The sequence below is a fragment of the Pyrgilauda ruficollis genome, unplaced genomic scaffold, assembly GCF_017590135.1.
Source record: "Pyrgilauda ruficollis isolate IOZ18807 unplaced genomic scaffold, ASM1759013v1 scaffold2, whole genome shotgun sequence".
NCBI classification, from domain to species: domain Eukaryota; kingdom Metazoa; phylum Chordata; class Aves; order Passeriformes; family Passeridae; genus Pyrgilauda; species Pyrgilauda ruficollis.
In genome coordinates, this window is record NW_024519206.1 from 5,718,670 (window position 1) to 5,741,636 (window position 22,967).

Sequence of the window (22,967 nt, forward strand, 5' to 3'; positions counted from 1 at the left end):
GGTCTTAAAAAGCATAATTTGGTGGAATTTTCAGTGGAAAAGGGAAGCAACAGCTAACAAAAATTTTCATTATTTGTTCTTTTGAGAACTTACATCCTGAAAGGTTTCCTTGAGTGCAAATGAGTTGAAAATACCTAAGTCAAATTCAAGCAACAAGTAATTAATGCTGCTTTCACTGACATTAAGCAGAATACTGGCAGACAAAGAGAAACATCAATTAATGCAGGAAAAATAAGATCCTTGATTTGTTGTCTGCCAAAACAAATGGTATTTGCTGTATTTACTTCATGGTCTTATAGATAGTTAATAATCATATTTAAAAGTTACATTGACAGAATAGGTAGTAAAGTTATCTCTTTTTTTCTAAATTTAAGTGCTGATTTAAATGGCAGTGCTACAGGCTTCTGTGTTTCTTGATTTGTTGGTCATCTAAGTTACATGTAGAGGAGAGGAAGCAGCAAAATGGGTTGACTTGAATACTAAGTGGTATTTGCCAAAGAAGAACATGAGCCTGTTTTTTCTACATAACCTTTTTATAATATACTTCCTGTTCAGTTTTGTGAGTAAAGGACACATGGTAAGTTTATCTTAAATCATCAGTAATCAGAAAATAAGGAAATAGCTACTGGCTGTTAACTCTCAGAATAATGATATCCAATTCCTGGAGCTCCTGTATATGCAGAAAGAGAAAAGCCAATGAAGGAAACCAAATAGATTGCAACTAAGTAAAATGAATGCAGCAGGAAGCTTTTGCTTGGTGTTGTTAGGAAACACTGACAGCTGCAGGAGCAGCTCTTGAGCAAGAGCAGAGAGCAGCAAGTACCAAACATCACCATGGGGCTGTAGCTGACCCTCTGTGAGGTGACAGACAGAAGCTCTGTAGAGACAGTTGAGTGGCAGCACTAGGATTTCAGGAAAACATAAGACATCTGAAAATAGCTCAACTTCCTCTTAAATGCCCATAATTAAAATACCCTTCTTGATTCAGGGGCTGTTTAAACTTGGTATCCACTCCAGAGAAGTATTGTTCTGCAGCATAGCTCATACGTAGCCCCAGTCAATGGTAGTGTTCAGCCCAGTAATCAGATGGGTTAAATGTAACAATGCATGTATGATTGTGCAAGTTATACCCCTTAATGGTAAAGAATATATGGTGAAGAATATTATGTCTTGGAAACACTGTGATATAATGTAATGGGAGACAAAAAGCCTTCAGAGGCATGGAGTTTAGTGAGCTTCAAAAGGAGTTTCAGTGAATGATATTAAGTGACTTCAGACTGTCAAGGAAAAAGTACATAAACAACAATTTATAATGTAAGCTCTGTAATGAGCTCTTCTCTCATAAATATGCAAAACACTAATTAGTTATAGCCAAATTTCCCTAGCTTTGGGAATCTTTTGGAATATAGCTTTTCAGTAATTGAATCACATCAAAGTATTCTTTCTCCCACTCTTCTAAGAGTGTTATGTGTGATTTGTTGGAGGGTAGGCAGAGATGGGAAGCAAGCTGTTGACAAACCAAAAGATGACTTTGATGTGGTTTAGTGAAACAGTGACTTACAAATTTATCAGAAAGCAATGCACAATGAACATATAAGAAGCCCTGTTTGCTGTGACTACCAGCACCATGATGAGGTCTGTCAATTAATTTGATTCTAATTTTCTGAAAGGTAACTAATTATTTTTTTCATGAAGTGTATAAATATTTTTAGATATTAATTTATAGCCTTATGTTATAGGAGGATTTAAGGATTTGGAAGCATTTCAGAGTATGTTTGAAGGCAGATGCTGCTTTTACGGGGCACTCTTTTGTAAAATTCCTTTTGATGATATTTGAAACATTAAATGGTGGGCCATCACATTATTTGTAGTTGAAAGAATTTCATTTGATTCTGACTTCAAAAAATTACAGTGAAGCAACATCACTATCATGAAAAATTACCAAAACATTCCTCAGTATGCCCACTGAATTAAATAGCATTTGGCTTTCAATCATCACTTGGAAATGCAAAGAGGAATGAAGTTTGAGGAGATCTACTGTTAAATCTGATGCATTCTTTTCTTTCTTTCTTTCTTTTCTTTTCTTTTCTTTTCTTTTTTTTTTTTTTTGGAGGTTTTTTTTGTCTGTTTGTTTGTTTGTTTGTTTGTTTTTTATTATTTAGAAGCTGGTCAGTCTGAAACTGTTAAAACCTTGGTATATGAAATGTTACAACTTTGTTTCCAAATTGACTGTGTGTTTATTACCAATACACCCTTGATGCTTCTAAGGCAACTGGTCTAAACTATTGTATGAAACAGAACTGTTTCATACAATAGGCATGATTACAGGCTCAGAACAGGCTCCTTCAAATAGAGCAATAAAGTCAAAATATGAAAACAAACCTACAACACTCCCTTTTGTCATCAAACCAACTGAAGTCCAACCTTTAAAGCCATAGGTTTCTTGTCTTGTTAGGTTTCAAGTCCATAGCCAAATGGATGAAGGGAATCATTCTATGATTCTATGTAGTCAAATTAAAAGTGTTTTTGTACATCTTGGAAAGCAGTGATTTTGCCTTCTGGGTGGGTCTGCAATGCTTGTGTTAATTCAGATTAAATGAGGGCAGTAGGAAAAGAGTAGATCTTCCTTCAGAGATGGAAGGGACTGCTAATATGATGCTACAGATCTGGTCCTAAAATGCTCTTTTGGGGATTTTATTTAATTGAAGTTGTTGAAATAATTGAAACATTTGTTTAGTTATAGTTGTTGGATTCCAAATTTAAATATCAGTATGTGTTTGGGGGACCTGATGAAAGGAATTTTGAGGGTTTTTGTTTGGTTTTTTTTTGTCTGTTTGTTTGTTTGTTTGTTTTTTATTATTTAGAAGCTGGTCAGTCTGAAACTGTTAAAACCTTGGTATATGAAATGTTACAACTTTGTTTCCAAATTGACTGTGTGTTTATTACCAATACACCCTTGATGCTTCTAAGGCAACTGGTCTAAACTATTGTATGAAACAGAACTGTTTTATACAATAGGCATGATTACAGGCTCAGAACAGGCTCCTTCAAATAGACTAATAAAGTCAAAATATGAAAACAAACCTACAACACTCCCTTTTGTCATCAAACCAACTGAAGTCCAACCTTTAAAGCCATAGGTTTCTTGTCTTGTTAGGTTTCAAGTCCATAGCCAAATGGATGAAGGGAATCATTCTATGATTCTATGTAGTCAAATTAAAAGTGTTTTTGTACATCTTGGAAAGCAATGATTTTGCCTTCTGGGTAGGTCTGCAATGCTTGTGTTAATTCAGATTAAATGAGAGTAGATCTTCCTTCAGAGATGGAAGGGACTGCTAATATGATGCTACAGATCTGGTCCTAAAATGCTCTTTTGGGGATTTTATTTAATTGAAGTTGTTGAAATAATTGAAACATTTGTTTAGTTATAGTTGTTGGATTCCAAATTTAAATATCAGTATGTGTTTGGGGGACCTGATGAAAGGAATTTTGAGGGTTTTTGTTTGGTTTTTTGTTTTTTTTTTTTTTAAGCAAAAGTCTTTTTAGTCTTTAATTGCTTCAGCAGTACAGCAGTAGCACTGATTCTGTTTGCTCTCACAGTCTAGCCTTCATCTACTTCTACAGCTTCATTCATTTCTATCTGTTTTGTTGACAACTTCCTGAATTGTGACTAAATATAGAAGTTCAGTATTACAGCAAATATAAAGTAATTTCTGCAACATTTACTTATTTCACATTTTGGAAAACAAATGACAAAATGAAGGCAATGTCATTATATTAACTCCATTGAAAGTTCCAGCTTTTATGCCTTGAACCTGAACAGAATTTCCTGGCTGTACTCAGGTGAAAAGTTCGAATGAAATAAGAAGAAAAAAGCTTTCTGAATTCTTATCTGTCACATTATAGCAATATTTTCATGAATTCCCAAGTTATTAAATTTATAATACTGCAGTAGGTTTTTTCAATTAAATGTGCATTTTCTTTTGTCATAAAGAAGGAAAAAATGTTAGTTATGGTTTTTACAGTAATTTAATTAAGCATTTCCTGTAAATTCATTTCAGTATCTATCATGGCTCACTAAAGTTGAAATTCAATATAGAATGGTAGATTAATTGCCCTTTGTCTTCGATGAAATAAGAATCCTAAATATGCAGAGTCATGAAATTTAATTGTGTTCCCCAATTGCTTATTCAATGCTTTGGAAACCTGAATCAAGGAATACAGAAGAAGAAGGCCAAAGGTTGTTAAATGTAGCGAGTAACACAGATTCTGAACTTTACTTAATGAACCGAATGTTTATTGCTATGAAATAAATGCACCATTTAAAGAATTATGGTGGCAATGTAAAACATTAAAACTCTAATTAATTTTGGTCAGAAGCATGCAATGCACTCATTTTTCCTAAAACATTTTCATTAGGATCTGTATTTTCTCTGTTATTGAGATAAATTTATTCCTTTCATATGGTACTGCTGTCTTTTTCTGTTATAAACATGTCCTTCAGTGATGTTTACAGTGATGTCTTTCAGCTGCCTTCAACTTTGGGCAGCCTGTCTTGACAGTAACTTTCAGAAACATTATTGTATAACTCAGTTTTTATGTTAAAGCATGTTAATACTTTTCCATTTAATTTGTTAATAATTTTTGAAGCAAAGAATGTTCAGACCTCTTGATAAAAGGCTATATATATATATATCCATATATATAATATGCAGATTATATTTCACAAACTTATTTGAGAAAGCAGTTAAAGCATGAAAAAATCTTCAGCTGTCATTTGGTACCTACCAAGATACATGTATAGACTAACAATTGAGCTCTTAAAAATTAAATTTGTGCTTCTTAGTTGGGTTTTTTTTCTGTTAAATAGTACTAAGAAATAGAGCTATTAATCCCTCATTGTTGGCCAGAGCACTTTTTGTTCTCATGTAACTGTTGTAAGAAGCCATTTTATTTCCTAGTGTAAAGAATACAAACATAATAAGGTTTATTTCTTGTAATTCCATAAATGTATAGTGTAAATATGGTGAGAGTACAACCATAAATATTTCAAATTATCTTCAATATAATATGCATTTCTAGGCTATGAAATATTATTCTGCAGCAGTATTGCGGAATATAGTATAGTATATATATTATATATACTATATATAAATTATATAATATATATTATGCTATTACTATATACATATATAGTATATATGTAGTAGTATATATGAATTAGAACTCTCTGTTTTAAATTTACAATTCATAACAATAATTATCATGTTGCTACACAAGTAGTGCTATTTTGGTGTCCATGTATGTGTTTATATATGCATAGATGTCATTCTTATAACTGAAGGACAAATTTGCCTTAGCGATTATCTTATTCATGACGGTGTCAGATTTGAAAACTAGAGTGCCCTCTCACACTGGAGTGGATGAAGATGATTTCTCCTATATGGGCATGGTACAGTCCTGTTAAAGCTGCTTTTCATCTCTTTCTTAGTTGATGTTGCAGATTTGTGATATCTAAGTATTTATAGGTGCAGTGGAATGTTCATAAACCTGAACCTTCAGAGACTCAAATTCTTAAAGAGGAAATATTGTCCTCTACTTTCTTCAAGGAGAACCAGCTGAACTTGTAAAACAATGGTTGGGTTTCAAGCACCACCTGCCCTGAAGAGGATCCCAACTGAAGTGGCAGTCAGCCAAAGGGACCACTCAGTGGAATGGTTGCCTCCTAAAAAGGAGAGGAACAGATGGAAGATTTGAAATCTGGCATGAAATTCCACTTCTGTACTAAGCGTTAAATGAAATTTGACTGTAAGGGTTCTTCGATGGTACATTTATCTGTATAATCAGAATTAGCAACAAGGAAGTAGAAAATACAGAGCACTGACAAACATTTCAAAAAGACTTTAAAGTTCTTGTAGCAGTGTGAGTTAAAGGAAAGAGTTTGTGATAAACATGCAGCTGCTTTTAGCTTCTTAAAGAGGAGCTTTAGTGTAAAAGTAGATCTGCTGGTCTTGCATTGCCACCTAGAGCTCAGCAGTTGGTACTGCTTGGTAAGGGAACACTGCAGCATTGCTCTTTTCACTGAACAAAATGGGGTGGAGAGCTGCTTCCAGTTAATTGATGTCATGTTTGCTTACATTGTAATGGCTAGTCCCTTCATAGCCTCCATTTTATAGTGTACCAGTTCAGCAGAGATTGTGCTGTAGGACTTGGGTGGGCTTTGACAGTAAGAATTAATAGCAATGCACATTAAAAGGTACAACTGTCAGATATCCAGTGGTCCCAAAGGGGTCATTTTCTTGATGGCTGCTTTAGAATTCTTCATGAAGCAAATGTCAAACTTGTCAAGGCTGTCACTATGAAAATGATCCATGTAGCAAGGGTCTCCTTTTCTTGGGAAGCAAACAGCTGCCTTATCACTGCAGAGCTGTAGTTGCAGAAAACTGTCATCTATCACAAGAAATTTATATTTGCTTCTAATATCCATTGGTAAAGAACTGTTCCATTTGTACTCTATTTTTGCACGACTGTTCATCACAAGGGTTGTCAGTAATACTATTGAAGAAGATAGCATAGGCTTTGGAATTAAAATAACTTTTGAATTTTACTGCTGGATGCTTTCCTTTGGCGATTTAACAGAGAGACTATCTTAGCTCCCAGTTTTTCCCTGACACTCATTTTCTTCCAACTTTGGAAGCTAGACTTTCACATACACAAACAAAAGCTCTAATATTTAATAAATTTCTTTTTTTCCTGATCTATTTTTAAGAGTATTAAAAGTATTTTTATCTATTTCCAACTGGTGTTTTCCTAGCTAGATTTTGTGAGGCAAGAGATGAAATGCCAGCTGGGCATCCTTAATAATGTAGTCTGTTAGTCATATTACAGGTCTTTTGGTTAAGATACTCTAGAAAGTACTGGTATCAGAATTTGGTCCTGAGTGCTTTTGAGGTGCTATTTATAGTTTATGTACTAGCAGAGACAACTCTTTAGTCGTTCCTCCTTATAGCAAGGCATTTTTGTGTTATGAATAATTTCTTAATATTCAGCTGAATCTTTACATAATCCTGTAATGTATGGCTGTTTATTAAGTTTAGAATATCGATTACAGTTGGTAAAATAGTCAACATTGTAATGCAACTCTAGATATTACAGGTGTGGTGCAATGAACAGAACTGGGAATTGATGCATGTCCTAGCACAGTTAATTAATGTGTGGTCTGTTCTATTTGCAGAAGAGTGTCAGATTTCCTGTAGAGTTAAGAATTGTCTCATTCACTGTCATTTTCCAGATTTCATTTTGTTAACTAATGGAGGAAAAATAAATTCTCAGACATTTTGAAGGAAATTGGTTGGAGGGGGTAAAAAGCAAAAGGGATACTCAAACCCCTGTTTCTAGGTTTTTTCTTTCTTTTTTTCATTCCAGAATTTGTCTACTGGGGAATATTCTGGAATAATTACTACAGAATTAACTTTCTGTGTTAGACTCATTATTCTTTGGTCAGAGAATAATGTAGTTGACCTTAAACAAGCTTTCAAAGGACAAGAAATTGTATCACAGTCTTTCTCAACTGTCAGCTCAAAACTTTAGAAATAGAATTTAAAAGTCAGACTCTTAGCTTTAGTTTTTGTCACCTAAAGATATCTAAATATCGAAGTGTTCTCATTAACTTCAGCAAAGCTATTGAGTGCTTAATACTTCAATAAATCAAACAATTTTTTGTTTGATTTGGCAGATTTTAGGGTCTTATTTCTAAATTCCTGGCCCTATTCTGTCACTGTGACTCTTAAATGCTCACCTACCAAGTATAGACTAAGCAGTGTGAAAGAAGAGATGTCCATAGGACATTTGAAAACACCTGCAGAACACCCAAAATACCCTTTAATCCAGTACCTTGTTTTCATCAGAGAAAAGGTGGGATGCCAGGGCAAAGGATGTAGGAAAACTATTGTGGAAGGTCCATCTCTCCATCAGTGTCACCAGGATGCAGATGAGGTGTCCAGTGGCTTGAGGAGCTCTTGAGCTGGCATTTCAGTTCAGAGTGTTGAGTTTAGCAGCACTTTGTAATGTTCTTTGTACTTTTCCTTATCCCTGTTGGCTTTATAAGTCTGTAATAACATCAATTCCAGACTAGTAAACTTCATTCATTTCAATATTAAAATAATCTTCAGGCTGTTGAGTGCACTTTTTCAGTAGGAGTAGTAGTACAGTCTTGAGGGATTCACCTCCCTTGGCTATTCCAAGTCACCAGATCTGTGCAGAAGAATCTTTTTGCTGAGTGTATTCACTATATATTTGAGTCTGTGGTTGTCTGTAGTCACAAAAGATACTGAGACAAGTTTGATTTTTGGCATCTGACGGCAAGAACTACTTTAAAAGTTTGACTTGTGACATCTGCTGGGAAAAGCTACTTAGATTTTAGGATTTTTAGAGCAGAAAGCACTAGATGTTAGAGACATAGGTGGCTGAAAAATAAATAATAATATAAAAAAGAGATTTGAGGTATTAATAAAATAATGTGAACTGAACTTCTGTGGGCAGAAACCGGAATTCAGTATTTTGTCTTCTGTGTAGCTGCTGGTAATAGAAACTTTGCACAGTGCCATCATGGACTGGTTTTAGCAGATAACATGAAAATAAAAGGTTTTCCTTTGCTATTCATCAGAATTAAAAGCATTATAATGATAATGATAGGTGGTAATTACTAAAACAAATATATTAAATATATTTAATCTGCAGTCTGTTTTGCATAATTTCTTGATAATTAGGCTACATAGGCTATGTAGATGAAAATTCAAACATTATTAATGACATTAGTAACTCCAACCATTTCATTATTCTGTGTGCAATCATCGGGCTGCCTCTTGGGCTACTAAAAAATGGATAAAGCATTTCATAGAAATCTTGCATTGTCAGCAAACTGAAATAATAGTGGGTTTTCACATCTTGTAATATGGTTAATATGTGCTCTAAATTGTCAATTCAGATCTTCCCCAAGCATACTGGCAGTAATAGAACACTTCCTATAATTTGTAGAGGTTCATGTCCCAAATTATTGTGACATTGCCATTCTGAGGCCTCAGCTGTCACTTATTTTCTGACAGAAAGCTGCATGAATGCCAAAACTGCTGGTCCATACTTTCCAGTGTTCCCCAAAAGTCCTTTCTGCCATCCTGTTTGTGCTGGCACTGTTGTTCATGTGGCAGTGCCCAGCCTGGGAACTGATCTGGCTCAAGGCATGTCTAACAAGGAAAAAGTTTTCTCCCCTTGCTAGCTCATGCTATGAGAAAAATCAAACACCATTACTCTGAGCTTTGTACAGCAGACACCTGTGTTCGAGGTACCAAACTTCTGTTTCCAAATGAGGTGTGTTTCTGTTCTTGGAAAACAAGATGGAGTGAAAACCCTTGTACAAAATTATGTTTTATGTGGATTATAGTTCAGTGCAATGCTAGTCAGACAGTTTTCAGGCATAAAAATGCAAAAAAACCCAACAAATTTGAAAAATCAGCCAGGCTTCTGGATGACTTGTGCATTGGAATCTGCCCACATAAGTCAAATTTATGTTCTGCTGGTAGATTTTACCTGTTTGACTATGTTTTTCCTGATTGAAGCAGCAGGAAATCAACAGAGGTAAAGTATTGGTTCTGCAAAATATCCCAAAGCTGATGCTTCCATCTGGAGGATTCAACCCAAGCAAATCCTGGAGCTGCCATCACCAACAGCCATTATTTCTGCATCTCAGAATATACTGATCACTGCAGCTGCTGCTGTAACCTGGGAATTCTGACAGAGTGCAAGCATGACCTTTTGAGTACAGAATTAATCATTTCATATTTACACAAAGCCAGAAGATTCTCTAAAAAACCTCATTCATTGGATAAAAACTTATTTGCCATCAAAAAAGTCAGGAAGCCAATATTCAGTATTGAACCTAATGTGCTTTAACCCTCTTGTAGTCCTCAGTGAAGGTACGGCCCTGTTGTCTCTGAAACTTCTGCATGCTCCATCTCTTAGGAGAGGAAGCCCTAAGCAATATGTGAAGAGTTCTGGAAAAGAATGATAGTGTAGGGTTTATATTCCTGTATGGGGGAGGACAAGTCAGGCCATCAGAATAATGTCGAGTGCTAGGAAGGTGGATTAGTTGGCACTGAGGTCAGCTGGGATACAACTGCTGTAGGTAGGGACCTCCAGAAACATGCAGATTTGCTGTTCTTTTATTAACATGTTCTTCATTAAATAACCTGGCTGGTTTGTCATAGCAGGCAAAAGTTTCTGTGAGTGTTTTTTTAGTCCACAGTACTCTTTTGACACCTGTAAGCTTGGTAACCCCTTCCTCCTTTGTTTCTGATTCTGCCCTGTGTGTTTTCATCTGAAGTTTGACTTTGTATGTACTATACTATACACTGCACTATCTTTAATATATTCTACACTTCTAATTTCAACAAATCTTCAGTGTTTGGTTTCACACATGTACAGACTTGTTTTCTCAGCTAAATGAAAAGAGCCACAGGGAGCACTACATGTTTCAAAGGTAACTGGAGAGATGATGGTCCAGAAAGAGAAGAAAAAAAGCTTTTAGCAGTCAGTCATGTAAATATTTCTCAGTCTCCAGAAAGGGGAGGATTCAGAGGCATGATGGCTTGGAGTATCTGCTGCTTTAATAGAACAACTAGCTTGTCCATGTTATTACAGCTCGGTGTAACATAATACGAGATCACATTTTTAAATGAGATTTTCTACTGCTATCCTATTTTGAGCTGCCCATTTAATCCTCCTATATATTTTCTACCTCTAAATATTATAGTTATCCTTACAAAGCATGCTTTGATGGTGAAAGAAGGGCTAAGATGCAAAAGATAAAGTTATTTTCTTACAAGAATGAAAATGTTCTTTTAAATCAGGAAAATTAACCTTGGGTTAATTAACCTTGGGTTAACCTTGGGTCCCACCTAAATGTCCCTGGTGCTTCCTTTCTCTCAACTCTTGGCTTGTGATGAGTACTGTTACAGCAGCCAGGATGCTTCTTCATTCCAAAATATCTGTTCATTTCTTTTTTGTGTTATTGGAATGTGGAAGATCTCTGTAAATTGAATTAAAATGCAGACTAGAAAACTGGTCGTACTTTGAAATTGTGATAAGGACCTTTCATGATGTGATGAGTTGCAAGTTGCCTTATAAAGCAGTTTTCTCACTCTTCCATGATTTATACCTTGGAGGTCACGATTTTGTACTGGACACAAAATAGTATCCATTCCTATGGAAACAGGCATTGTGATGTCACTTCATTTTTTCAGTGAGATCCAGAGGAACCCATAGTGAATTATGAGCCTTACTCTTGGAGCTGAAGCTGTAGAATATTGTAAGCATGCTGCTGTCTGACATGCTCATGTTTCCTATTTTAGACCTGACTGATCTTCAGATAACATATGGTGGTACAAGTAATTGGAAAATTGGCAGACCTGTCAAGAAAATATGCTAGATGGGACAAAAATACGATGCTGCAGCACATAAAGTGTCTCTGAAGTTAAATTTATTGTCTTTTATCAAATGGTGAAGTAAACATATCTGGTTGCAAAAAAATGAAACATTTTTCAATGGCAGATGCTTTTCAGAAGTAATTTTTAGTACAATGATGAAAGCTCTTGCATTCAAAACTTATTTAGTGGGAGCCTCTGGTCAAGAACAAAGGAAAGGTGTGTAATACTTTCTGCTGTAGGCATTTGGATATATCTGTGTGTAATTTAGTAATTTCTTTATGTAACTATCAGTAAAGTAGTCAGTAAAATATTTACTCATTAAATTTTTTTTCTGCTATAAATGTAGGCAATTAGATTTGTTGAACTTTTGTATCATTTTTATTTCAACACTTCAGCAAAATCAATCACTTGAATAAAGGACTTTTTGCTTATTTTTGTGCTCATCAGTCAGGCAAAAGATGGCAAAAGACTGTACCAAGTTCCATACATCTGCATAAGCAGAAAAAGTATACTTTTTCAATAAATTGATTAATGTTCAGGTTTTCATTTTCTTTTACAGGAAGAAGAAAATGAAGCTGAAGCAGAAAATCCATCTCAGGAGCTGAATTTGGAACAGAAGAAATCAAAAAAATAGGAGATTGCTGTCTTGTTTGAAATATTTGCAAGTTGTGTAACAGTGGTTATAGTTTCTCATTGTAAAATTAAGAAAAAAGTTCTCAATAAAGTCATTGAAAATTAAATTCATGGTGCACTGGGGAATTAATTAAGTAGCTCCTGGTGATATTCTTGATTGCATTAAAAGCTGAATTATCAGAACTGAGTACTTTACCAATAAAATTCTGAAAGCTTTTTGAACACGTTATGGAAAGCTGATGGGTTATTCATCACATGTAGCATTTACTAAGCAAATAGGGCAATTTTCTGTTTTACTCTGCAAAACAGTGTTATCCTTAAAGGATAGTTATAACTCAGACGTATTTTGGTATTTCTGAGCAAGAGCTTTGATTCTTAAAAGTTAGATAAATATGTTCTACTAAAGGAGTTCTGAAATTTCTTCTGATCAGTGATTAGAGTAAATGTTTCTGAGAAGCACGTAGAGGCAGGAATTTTTTGATATGTATGGTACATTTTCAGAAGTAATTACTTTTACATTTGTATTGTGATTTTAATCAATTTCTTGCTGCATTATACTTTTCCTTATGTAAACCTTTTCCATCTTCATGTGATCATTGTCTTTTAATGAATGTCAAGCTTTTGTCTTGATTAGGCCATCTTACCCAGGTCTAATTCCCTCATGCCATTCTTTTCATTCTAACAAAATAAAATACCTTCTTTCTGTGTCATTAGACCTTCAAGTGAGTAATAAACATCTAAAATAACTTTTCTTCCTATAGTCCTAATTTTGTTTTCCAATTTACCTTTGCTTTTTAGCCTGTGCAGGTCACTAAATGGGAAAGTGCAAGAAACTCAGAGGTAGATTTGTAGCCTGATAGTTTCACAGATTACAATGAAAAAAAAACCAACAAAAAATCTCACTGATTCTCTTTCGGGTTTAAAACAACACTCACTGAAGTCCCTTCAGTGAAGTTTATCATATTCTAGAGAAATAAATTATTTTAAGCTGAAAAATTTCCCACTCTGCTATACTTTTATTTTTTGCATTGAGTGTTAAATCAGATTGTAAATAATATCCCTCTGCAATTTTATCCTCTCTGTGTAAATTACATTTTCAGATATTTTAAAAACTATATGCCTATGCTTAAGCAATATCTTTTAGGAATTCTTTCCTGGTTTATGAGGTTCAAATGTGTGTAGCTCATGGAGAAATTTCAATCACAATTACTCTACAAGAGTTTAATAACACTGGATCTCATTTTAACGAATGCAGCTATCATGTAAATAAGCATATAGAATAAATTCAGCATTGGTCCGTTTGGTGCAGATCAAGCACTGTAGCCATCTCATAGAGGAGGGGGGAATATGATTTTCTCTTCACTGCAGTGGAAGAGACAGATTTAGGAAAGACAGAAGCAGAGTTTTACCATGCAGGACCTTAGGGACTGTTCTCTGTGCAGCGACGTGAAGGATCACAGGGGAGGTGAAAACAAAGGCAATGCTTTTCGTTTTTTCAGGCTAACCCAGAAAACCGTAGTTCTCAGAGCTTGGTTCTCATCAGGATCTGAAGAAGGGGCAGGGTGTCCAGTAGAACAGGCTGAAAAACCTCTGAACTTTGAAGGACAGGACTAGTAACTTCAGAAAAAGGTTAAGATAATGAAATTTTACATAGGGGTTAAACAAAGGAAGGTAATGCCAGGGGGAGTTACTGACTGAGATGAATTGGCCTAGACATGCCTTGGCCTTCCAGCCTGCACTTGATGCACTTGATGTTTGGGTTTATCCTGCCTTAAATTAACAGATAGGGCCTCAGTTGTGCAAAATATTTGAATCTTTATATAATCTTATTTCCTTTCAGTCCATGGTAAACATTTGTCCATTTGCTGTGAGTCTAAGCTGTGTAACAGCCCGGGGCTGTACAGGTGTGGGAGAAGAGAAGGGTGGTTATTTGCTGTTCAGGTTTTGTGTGAAAATGCATTACTTGGCTCTCAAACACCTGAGTGACAACAACAGGTCAGACATTGAAAGATACCATTTGCTTCCATTTGATGCATAACTCTGATGAGCTTGAAAGGAGTATTTTCATATCTTTACTAAGTTCTTCAAAAATTTATTGTGAAAGCATAATTGCATAAGCCATACTTTTAGCTCCAAAGTACGTCACCAGAAGTCTACAGTCAGTGTTGGTAATCTGCCTCTTGGTTATTTACTTCAAAATGGAAACATGGGAATTCAGACATTTTCACTGAAAAATAATAACCAGTGCTTTTACCATAAGTAAAAGCTGGGGTGGAAGTTGAGACAAATTGGCTGAATTGAAATGCAGTCCTACCTTCATCCCTGCCAGAAAAATGTTGGAAACTGATTTTAATAACATGTTTGTAGACATTTTTACTTAACAAAGGGGGAGAGGTGTTTAACTGATAAAGATCAAATGGATCAGATAAAGGCTATATCAAATAGGTAGCTTTGTTTATTTTGATTCTGTTCTAGTTAAAATTTGCAGCTGAATTGATTTTTTTGTGTATTCTTGAGGTTTTTAAACTACCAGTATGACTTACATTTTCATTATATATTTTTTCTCCTCAGTGTCCAGAGGATTCCTTGATACAATGCAATGGGTAAAGCAGGTGGCTGCAGCGCTGCTACGTGGCTCTGACATGATGCTTCTGAGTGTTACTCTTCAGCAGAACTAAGGTGTAAACCTGCTGCAGAATGTTGTGACTTTTATTAAAGGGTGTCCATGCTGCAGTCAAACACGAGCCAGCTTGGATACTGAAAACATCCTAGCTCCTGCAGAATTAAGTTCAAAGCTTATCTGGAAAAGCTCATATGAAAAAGCTCTCAGCTTAGAGGCGGGAAGAGAAAAACTTGAGACAGCTTTAATTCAGCTGACTGCAGCCACTTTTGTGGAGCAGTATATTCTTTGTATGCAGATACACACAGACACCCCTCTGTACATGTGCCCAAGCAGCCAGTTAAAATGTCTTTTTTATTTCTCTTTCCCTCTATTCTGTTATTTAACACTAAGAGTTACATGCTGTTCTGAAAGTCTAGATGGAGAACTACTTATTTCCCACTGCATCCTTCCCGTGCATGACAGTGATGATGCTCCCCAGTTGGGAATTGCAGTTTTCTGGATTGCATTAGTGATAGCTATTTTAGGGTGGCTTAGGGGATAATTGTGTTTTCTGTGCTTGAGGAGAAACTGTCATTTTCCTCATATTAAAGCAAATTCACTGCTTTTGTGCAGTTAATGATGGATTGCTGTTGGTTTTTGTTCAGTCCTCCATGTTTGCTTTTTTCCCTCCTGTGGAACAGTGGGCTATAGAGAATTTTTTGGGCTCCAACAATTTTTTCTATTATAGAAACTGTTTTCTATTATAGACAATTGTTTCATCCTCAAAGAAGAGCAAATTTCTCTATTACTATAATTTTTGTTCTTAAAATATAATGTCTAACCTTTCCACTCCCTCATGGGAGTATCAAAAATTCGGGGTGTGCAAGTTCTTCACTTAGGGTAATATTTCTGGTTTATGAGAGTGTGGCTTATGTCGTATTGTAGATATATGTGCGATAGTTTGTTATTAAATGAATCTCTTTAGTACATTACCTAATTGTTGTTGGCATGCAAGGATTCTTACTCTGAATGTTGTATTCCTACATTAAACATAGGGCTCCAAATGATTAGCATGAGCTAAAAAATCAAAGCTACTTTTGAAGCAGATGCTTTTACTTTCCTGTTTGTTGCTTCACTGGCATTGAAATACTTGGATCTAAAATATTGTGCAGTCATAAGGATTCTGGACAAAAGCAAATATATCTTGGCATTTTAATCCCACTGTATGTATAACTTCTTATGACTTAATGAGAATCCACAGTATTTTGGTTTTGTCTTAATGATACATTGAAATGTATTGCTACACTGAACATTTGGAGCTCATTTAGGATCTTTCTCCTGAACAGCACAAATTGTAATGCTTTATGTGCACAAAGTGTCACATACAGCAGCTAATCCTAATACAATGTTCATTTTCTGCTCGTTAGAAAGCATTTCTATACCTGTAAATTAAGAAAACTATTTAACATGATTATTTCCTCTCAGAAGCTTCAATATTTGCACAGTAGGAATTTTTGAAGGGAGAAAACCATGCTGACAGAGAAGTATCTCACTTCAGTGCTTCTTATTGCAGTCCCATTAGCAGGCTACCTCTTGGTTGGTTGCTCTGCATCACACTGCAGAAACTAACTCTCCCTGACATCAGGCTGGATAGGTTTTACCCTGGTTTTTCTCTGAAAAGTGAAGATTGATTAGAAACTGACTCTGTTTCACATGACCTAATGAAAACAATTTTTACAATGAGCAAACTACTTCTATCACCTATCTAAGGCTATAGAGTGAAATCATAGCAGGTAATAAATGTTTCCCCATGGTGAATTCAGTGTGGATTCTGCAGTGATGTTATCTGGGGAAGGAAGTGAAATGCTGAAGGCAACAGCATGAAAATGCACATAGCTATGGCATAATTCTGATTTGTTTGGAAGAACTATTAATTTCCTTGTTACAAAGCCAAGTAAGAGCAACCCTTTAAAACTGTTGAACCATGAAAGCCATTTCCTTAAGGGTTTTAAATTTGGGAACAGAGTCATGAAATTTATAGCTTTGATGAGATATTCTTTGCCTGCAGTCAGAATGAGAGCTAGATCATTGGTTTCCCAGCATGACACCTATGTATTCTTGTGTGCAGTGGATATCATTAGGCTCATAATAACATAGCTATCATCACATTAACGTCTGAAAGGTTCAGTTTTGATGCTTGGTTTAAGTCTCATTTATACCTACAGCATACAAAGCAGCTGAATAAAAGCAAAAGCTGTATCTTACCTATATTGAGCTACTGTTATGCACTTTAACCAAAAATACAGTAATTTTATGCCTGATCAAATTTTTATTATTTTATTTTTCTTGCCAAGTCATGTTGTTTTGAAAGAGCTGCAGTGATGAACTAATAGCATGCCATGAATGCAGTAGCAGATAATGGTACAGTGAGACCACTTTTTTTTCTGGTTCATGCCAGTAAGGACAGTAGGGAACATCATATACATATTGGCCTAATAATTGTAATTTTCAGTGTATTACTGAAAATTTATGTACTATGTCTGCCATCTTATGGTAGAAGAGAAGTGTGTCAGAATGAGCTGATAGCACCTCATTTCTTGTATTCTTACAGGTAAAGCAGTGCAGACTGTCATGCTCTAGCAAGGCACCAGCAGTTGGAAGTCACACAAAGAAGGAAATACAACTGAAAAAAAAATTGAGTTTTCACTGCTCTGCTACATATTCTGTGAGTTTCTGTAGGAAAAAATATAGTATATCACGTTACAGCATAAAGTTGTGCAGGTTTTACAGTTTTTATCATACCATTTATATCAAATGAAATTTGCAGAGAGGGATACCAAGAGAAATCATCTTTTGTTCTGCCCTGAGCAATTGGAAAGAGTTTGGGAGAAACATCTTTATTCTCATAATGGAGAAGAGGAGTCTGGAGAAGCACCAATGTAGCAAGTCTAATAACTTGTGGCAAATTACTCACTACTTTGATCTGAAAAGTCTTCCCCAGATCCGTGTCAGAGCTTTCATTTCTGTTCATGGGAGGGATACCTGTGGGAGTTCTGGCAAGAGAGAGTCTGCAGATTGGGGCTGTAGCATTGAGTTTAAAGCAGCTAATTCCAGTGGCTTGGAAAGAGTAAAATACAAAGGCAGCTTGAATGATCAGAAGTTGGGAAGGCTACATGAGACAATATTCTGCAAGAGCTTAAAATCCTTGTGGAATAAGAAACACTAATTAGCAGCTAAGGAGATAGGATTTATAAAAGATAGAGTACAGCAATAATGTTACCCAGAAGAAAGACTTCAGAATGTTTTCATTTTAGTTGTTAAAATACGATTTTTAGTATTTATTTTAAGGATCACCGTTTCAGTCACCAATATCTGAATATTTTTGATTCAAACTCCAAACCTGTGTTTTAACATCTTGCTGTGAAAGATGTATTATGAAATAACCTTTTTTTCTTAAATATTTTAGGGATCGGTTGAATTTTTTATGTCTTTATATCTTCATACCTCAAACTCTTTCAAATATTGAATCAGCTGCAGAATTATGAAATGTTTTGTCCCTGAAAAGGAATGCAATATTCATTCCTAGTTACTAACTTAATGCCAAGTGTTTAGGTGAAAAATGCCTTTTTTGGCCCACATTTGTTCCATAAAACTACCTTCACACTTTTTTGAATCCAAGCATAGTGTAGCTAATACATGACATTGCTTAACCCATCCTTTAAGCTGCATTGCTCATGTTATGGAATTATCTTTAATTGCTAAGTAGCTTTCCTATGTAAATCTGTGTGAAATCACACCATTGATTCCCACTTTTAGGATCTGGAGTCAAAACAAAACTGTTTGTTTGTACCTTTTCTTCCTTGTAGATAAAGCCCTTTTTAGACCAGCCAGGGGAATTGTCACCTTTCAGAGAAGCAGGGCGAGGCAGCTGCCAGCAGTACAGGACAGCAACACAGAGAAAAGACTCCTGTTCCCCAAAGCTTTGTTTTCATTACAGAAGACAACAGCCTGGAAAGCCAGGCTGGAGAAGTGATATAACTTGGATCATGTTCTTTTAACACATCCCTACATATTCAAATGTATTATTTTGGCCTTTGTTAAGACAGAAAGGAATACAGGACTGCACTGCTGAATGCTTAAGTTATTTAGTAGGCCACTGTATTGGGTTTGCATGGCCAAGCTTTGGTGGTGGTGGGGCTACAGGGGTGGCTTCTGTGAGAAACTGCCAGAAGCTTCTTCCATGTAAGACACAGCAAATCCCTGGCAACTCCAAAGATGGATGTGCTGCTGGTCAAGGCTGGTCATTTAGAAATGGTGGTAAAGCCTCTGTGAGAAGAGATTTAAGAAGGAGGGAAAAAAAATATATAGCACAGTTGTAATTGCAGCCAGAGAAGAGCAGGGTGAGGATATGTGAGAAGAAAACTATGCTGACATGAAGATTAGTGGAGAAGGAGGGGCAGGAGATGCTTCAGGCACCAGAGCTGGGATTTCTCTGCAGACCATGGTGAGACAGCTGTGCCCCTGTAGCCCATGGAATCCACAGGGACTCAGAGATCCATTTGCAGCCCCTGGAGGAGACCCCCACCAGAGCAGGTGGATGCTTGACAGGAGGCTGTGACCTTGTGGGAGACCTGTGGAGAGAGGAGCCCATGATGGAGGAGCCTGACTTTGAAGGGCTGCATGCCATGGAAGGGTGACCCATGCTACAGCAGGTCACAGGGAGCTGTTACTTGTGAGATGAACTCACTTTGGAGAGTTTCATGGAGAGCTGTCTTCCATGGGAGGGACCCCACAGTGCCGCAGGGCAATGGCTCTTCTCCCTGAGCATCAGGGAGTGATGAACTGGCCATAACCCCCATTCCCTGTCTCCTTGTGCTGCTGGAAATGAGGGAGGGGTGGGGGAAGGTGTTTTTAATATTTTATTTTACTTCTCATTATCCAGTTCTGATTTTGTTAGTAATAGATTAATTCTAGCCTGTTTTGTCAATGATGGTATTTGGTGAGTGATCTCTCCCAGTCCTTAGCTCATGACCCCTCTGTTATATTTTCTCTCTCCTGTCCAGCTGTGGAGGGCAGTGATAGAGAGGCTTTGGTGGGTGCCTGGCATCCAGCCAGAGTCAACCTACTGCAGCCCCGCTGGAGCACAAATGACAGATCTCCTCTCAGTCAATACTGGCCTTGGGCCCAAGCAGTCACAAAATTTCTTCTGACCAGCTCATTTCCCAGGAGGGACCTTGCAAACACTGCTTTGCTTGTTGCCACACACAGTAACTGACACACAATTTTATTGCTTGTTGCCACACACAGTAACTGACACACAATTTTATTGCAACCGTGCAGATGTGAAGATTCTTAGAATCATTTTTTCGGGTTTTTTTTTTTTTTTGTAGCTCATCCCCACACAGTTATTCATAATGAATAAACTATCAGAGACAGACCAAATCTGTTAAGCAACTTCAGTACCACCCATATGCAAGTACTGCTGCCTTGCAGGTGTTTTCTGAGGAGTGGACTAGGTTGGTCTCCAGCAGCTTTGCTCTTTGCAGCCCTGGGAGCATCTCCCTGGGTGGTTGTGGGCAGTAACTCCTCTTGGATCTGCCGGAGCAGCGTGCTGTGTTGTGGCCCTGCCGTGACTGCTGCTTTGATATCCTGAACCAAGGAGTGTATGGGATGCAAGGCAGCCTGCTGACCTGTATGGTAACTCAGTGCCTCGAGTTCAACAGTGGTCAGAGCATCAATAACTGTGAATTACCTATAGTGGGGCAAGACTGATTTCATGGTGAAAGTCTGGCATCAACAGCAGAGAATTTGGCAGAAGCAATAGTAGTCCTTAAAACTGAACTATCAGTTTTTCCATTAATAACTGGCAACTATGTCTTTAGACCCACTTTTGGTCATCTCATCATTCCATTCTCAGTCTGGTCAGACTTTGCTGCCCACACCTGATTAGGAAGTTATGGTTTGTTGATGTGGACATCAGACCTGTTATCTTTCCACTTTTCTTCAGGGATAGAATTTTGTGTAACATTAGGCCCCAAAACTGGTTGAAGTTCAAGTAAAGATAGAGTCTCAGTAAAGAAAGAAAAACACAAAAAGCTCTCATTCTTGTTGGTGTCTGGTATCAATTTAAATTTTTTTAAATTTATTTTAATTTTTTTTTTTTTAAATCAGTTTTTTGAACAGCCACACTGCTTCTGCCCTGTTGCCTGAGACTGTCCTTTTTGTAAAGATTTTCATGTCTGGGCATGCTGCCATTGCTGAAGTCATTCAGGCTCACTTGATTTAGGTTCCCTTACTGCAAAAGATGACAGTTCCATGTGTTTTCTGAGAGGACACTGAGGCTGAAATAATTTCCTACCTTCTTGCTGCCCAGTGCTTGTTAACCATCAGAGATTAGCAGAGTTTTGCAGTAGGGCAAAACTCTCCTTCTTTCAGGCAGGAGAGAAAGCTGAAGATATAGCCCTTTTAACAAGGAAAGCAACTGCAGCTTTGCTATTTTGAAATCTCACAGGAGCAAATCAGAAGGAACAAACTTCAAACACACCATTAGAAATACCACTGCACCTCATGATCATGGCCCCTAAAAACGAAACAGTCAATTTGCTGTTTGCCCAAGGTGTCAGTGAAGAGCTAGAGAGTTGCAGCAATTAAGCAACAGTTTTGGTATCAGTGCCTTTGAACTTACACCACTACATTTTAAAGATCTTGATTTTTTAAGTAAAGGTATTTTCTTCGTAGGAGCAAAGTGCCATTAGAAGACAAGTTATTATAACATTTGTGAATTACATTTCACATAGAAATTGTTTTTCCTTTGCTTTTAGGAACACTGTTTCATCTATGGCACAAGGAGACAAACATCACTTTTGTTTGCCTCTTTTACAATGAATTCTAATTTTGCATTAAAGACCTGTTTTGCATATGTATCCCCTAACACCTGATATTCAAACCCTTTCTGAAAATGATCACCTGCTTTTCTAATTCTAGGTATAAGTTAAATATGGTATTATTTATATATACACATGTATAAAAATCTGTATTTGTTTCCTTCAGTTTTAGAGTTTGTGTAGGCTCCATCCTTAGTACAAAATTCCCTGAACAAACTGGTCTGATCTCAAGCTGACCCATCTTTGAGCAGGAGGCTCAACTAGAGACCTCCTGAGCTGCTTTTCCATCTGAATTATCCTGTGATAAGTACTTCATGTTTATAACCTTAGCAGCTTGAATGTGCAAATAGAGAAGGTAATAAAACACTTCCATTTTAAAGTCCAAGTGTATCTGTTTTCCCTCTGGGAATGTGAGAGGAGATGTCACTTTCCAGTGCAAGACCTTGAGCTTTGCAGTGCATTCAGCTGCCCAGCTTTGAGCAGAGCCCAGGCACTGCCCTGGGCTCTGCGTGTCCAGGTGAACTCCTGGGGCTCAGACAGATACTGCCTTCTAAAATATGACTTAGAGTGCAACTTTCCTGCTTCTAAAAATTTATAGCAGATTTTATTACTCTGTTTCAGAGTGTGCCAGCAATTTGAGTATTTGAGTTTATTGATTCATTTTTTATGCCTTAAAAAATACATGACAATGGAGATAGATTTGAGGATTTGCATTCAGGTTTTTAAACTTTTTTTCCCCTCTCCTTAAATTTTCAACTCAAACATCTACAGACTTAGGTGAAGCTTGTGGAGCTCAAGCTGACACAATTAAATGTCACTAAGCTCTGGCAGTGATAAGGACTTCAAGAACTTTTTCCAATACTTTTGTGCTTGAGTCCTGCTCTACTGACCACCAGTTCTGTATTTTTGAAAAGTTACTAACCTCTGGACTTTATCACAAACCATAGCAGCTTAAACTTGCAAGATGATACACATACATGGCAGTCTCCAAGATAAACCTTGGGAAGGATTAATATTTCTAGTTGATGACTAGTTTGCAAGAGAACAGGGTTAAAGGTTTATTTTTCTTCTGTTGTTCTTTTCTTGTTTTACTTCCATCAAGGTGATTATTTTTGCATATCTTCATTTTATCTCTCACCATAGATGAAACAACTGATTAATACCAAGTAAAACAAACAAAACCAGATAAATTTATAGCAAAAAATCATATTTCACCTATAGAAGATCATTTATTAGAGAGTTCATCCATGATGTATATAACATGTTAATAAAGACTAAGGTTGTAGTATTTATGCAAGGAAAGTGTGGTAATCCTGCAGTGAAGCAGTAACGTCAGGAGCTCCAACTCATCAGAAGATTTTTGACATC

General features: G+C 36.6%; 1 protein-coding gene across 3 annotated transcripts in view; it reads left to right on the forward strand.

Annotated features, from left to right (window-relative positions):
- The window catches only part of PHF14 (PHD finger protein 14), a 161,631-nt gene extending 149,289 nt beyond the window's left edge, over positions 1 to 12,342 (forward strand). For all 3 annotated transcript variants that reach the window (XM_041466581.1, XM_041466580.1, XM_041466582.1), the window contains one exon: positions 12,040 to 12,342. Coding sequence is in view for 2 of the 3 variants with exons in the window: in XM_041466580.1 (XP_041322514.1) it covers positions 12,040 to 12,114 (75 nt within the window). In the remaining variant the exon portion in view is untranslated. The remainder of the gene's footprint in view (positions 1 to 12,039) is intronic.
- Positions 12,343 to 22,967: the final 10,625 nt, after the last annotated feature.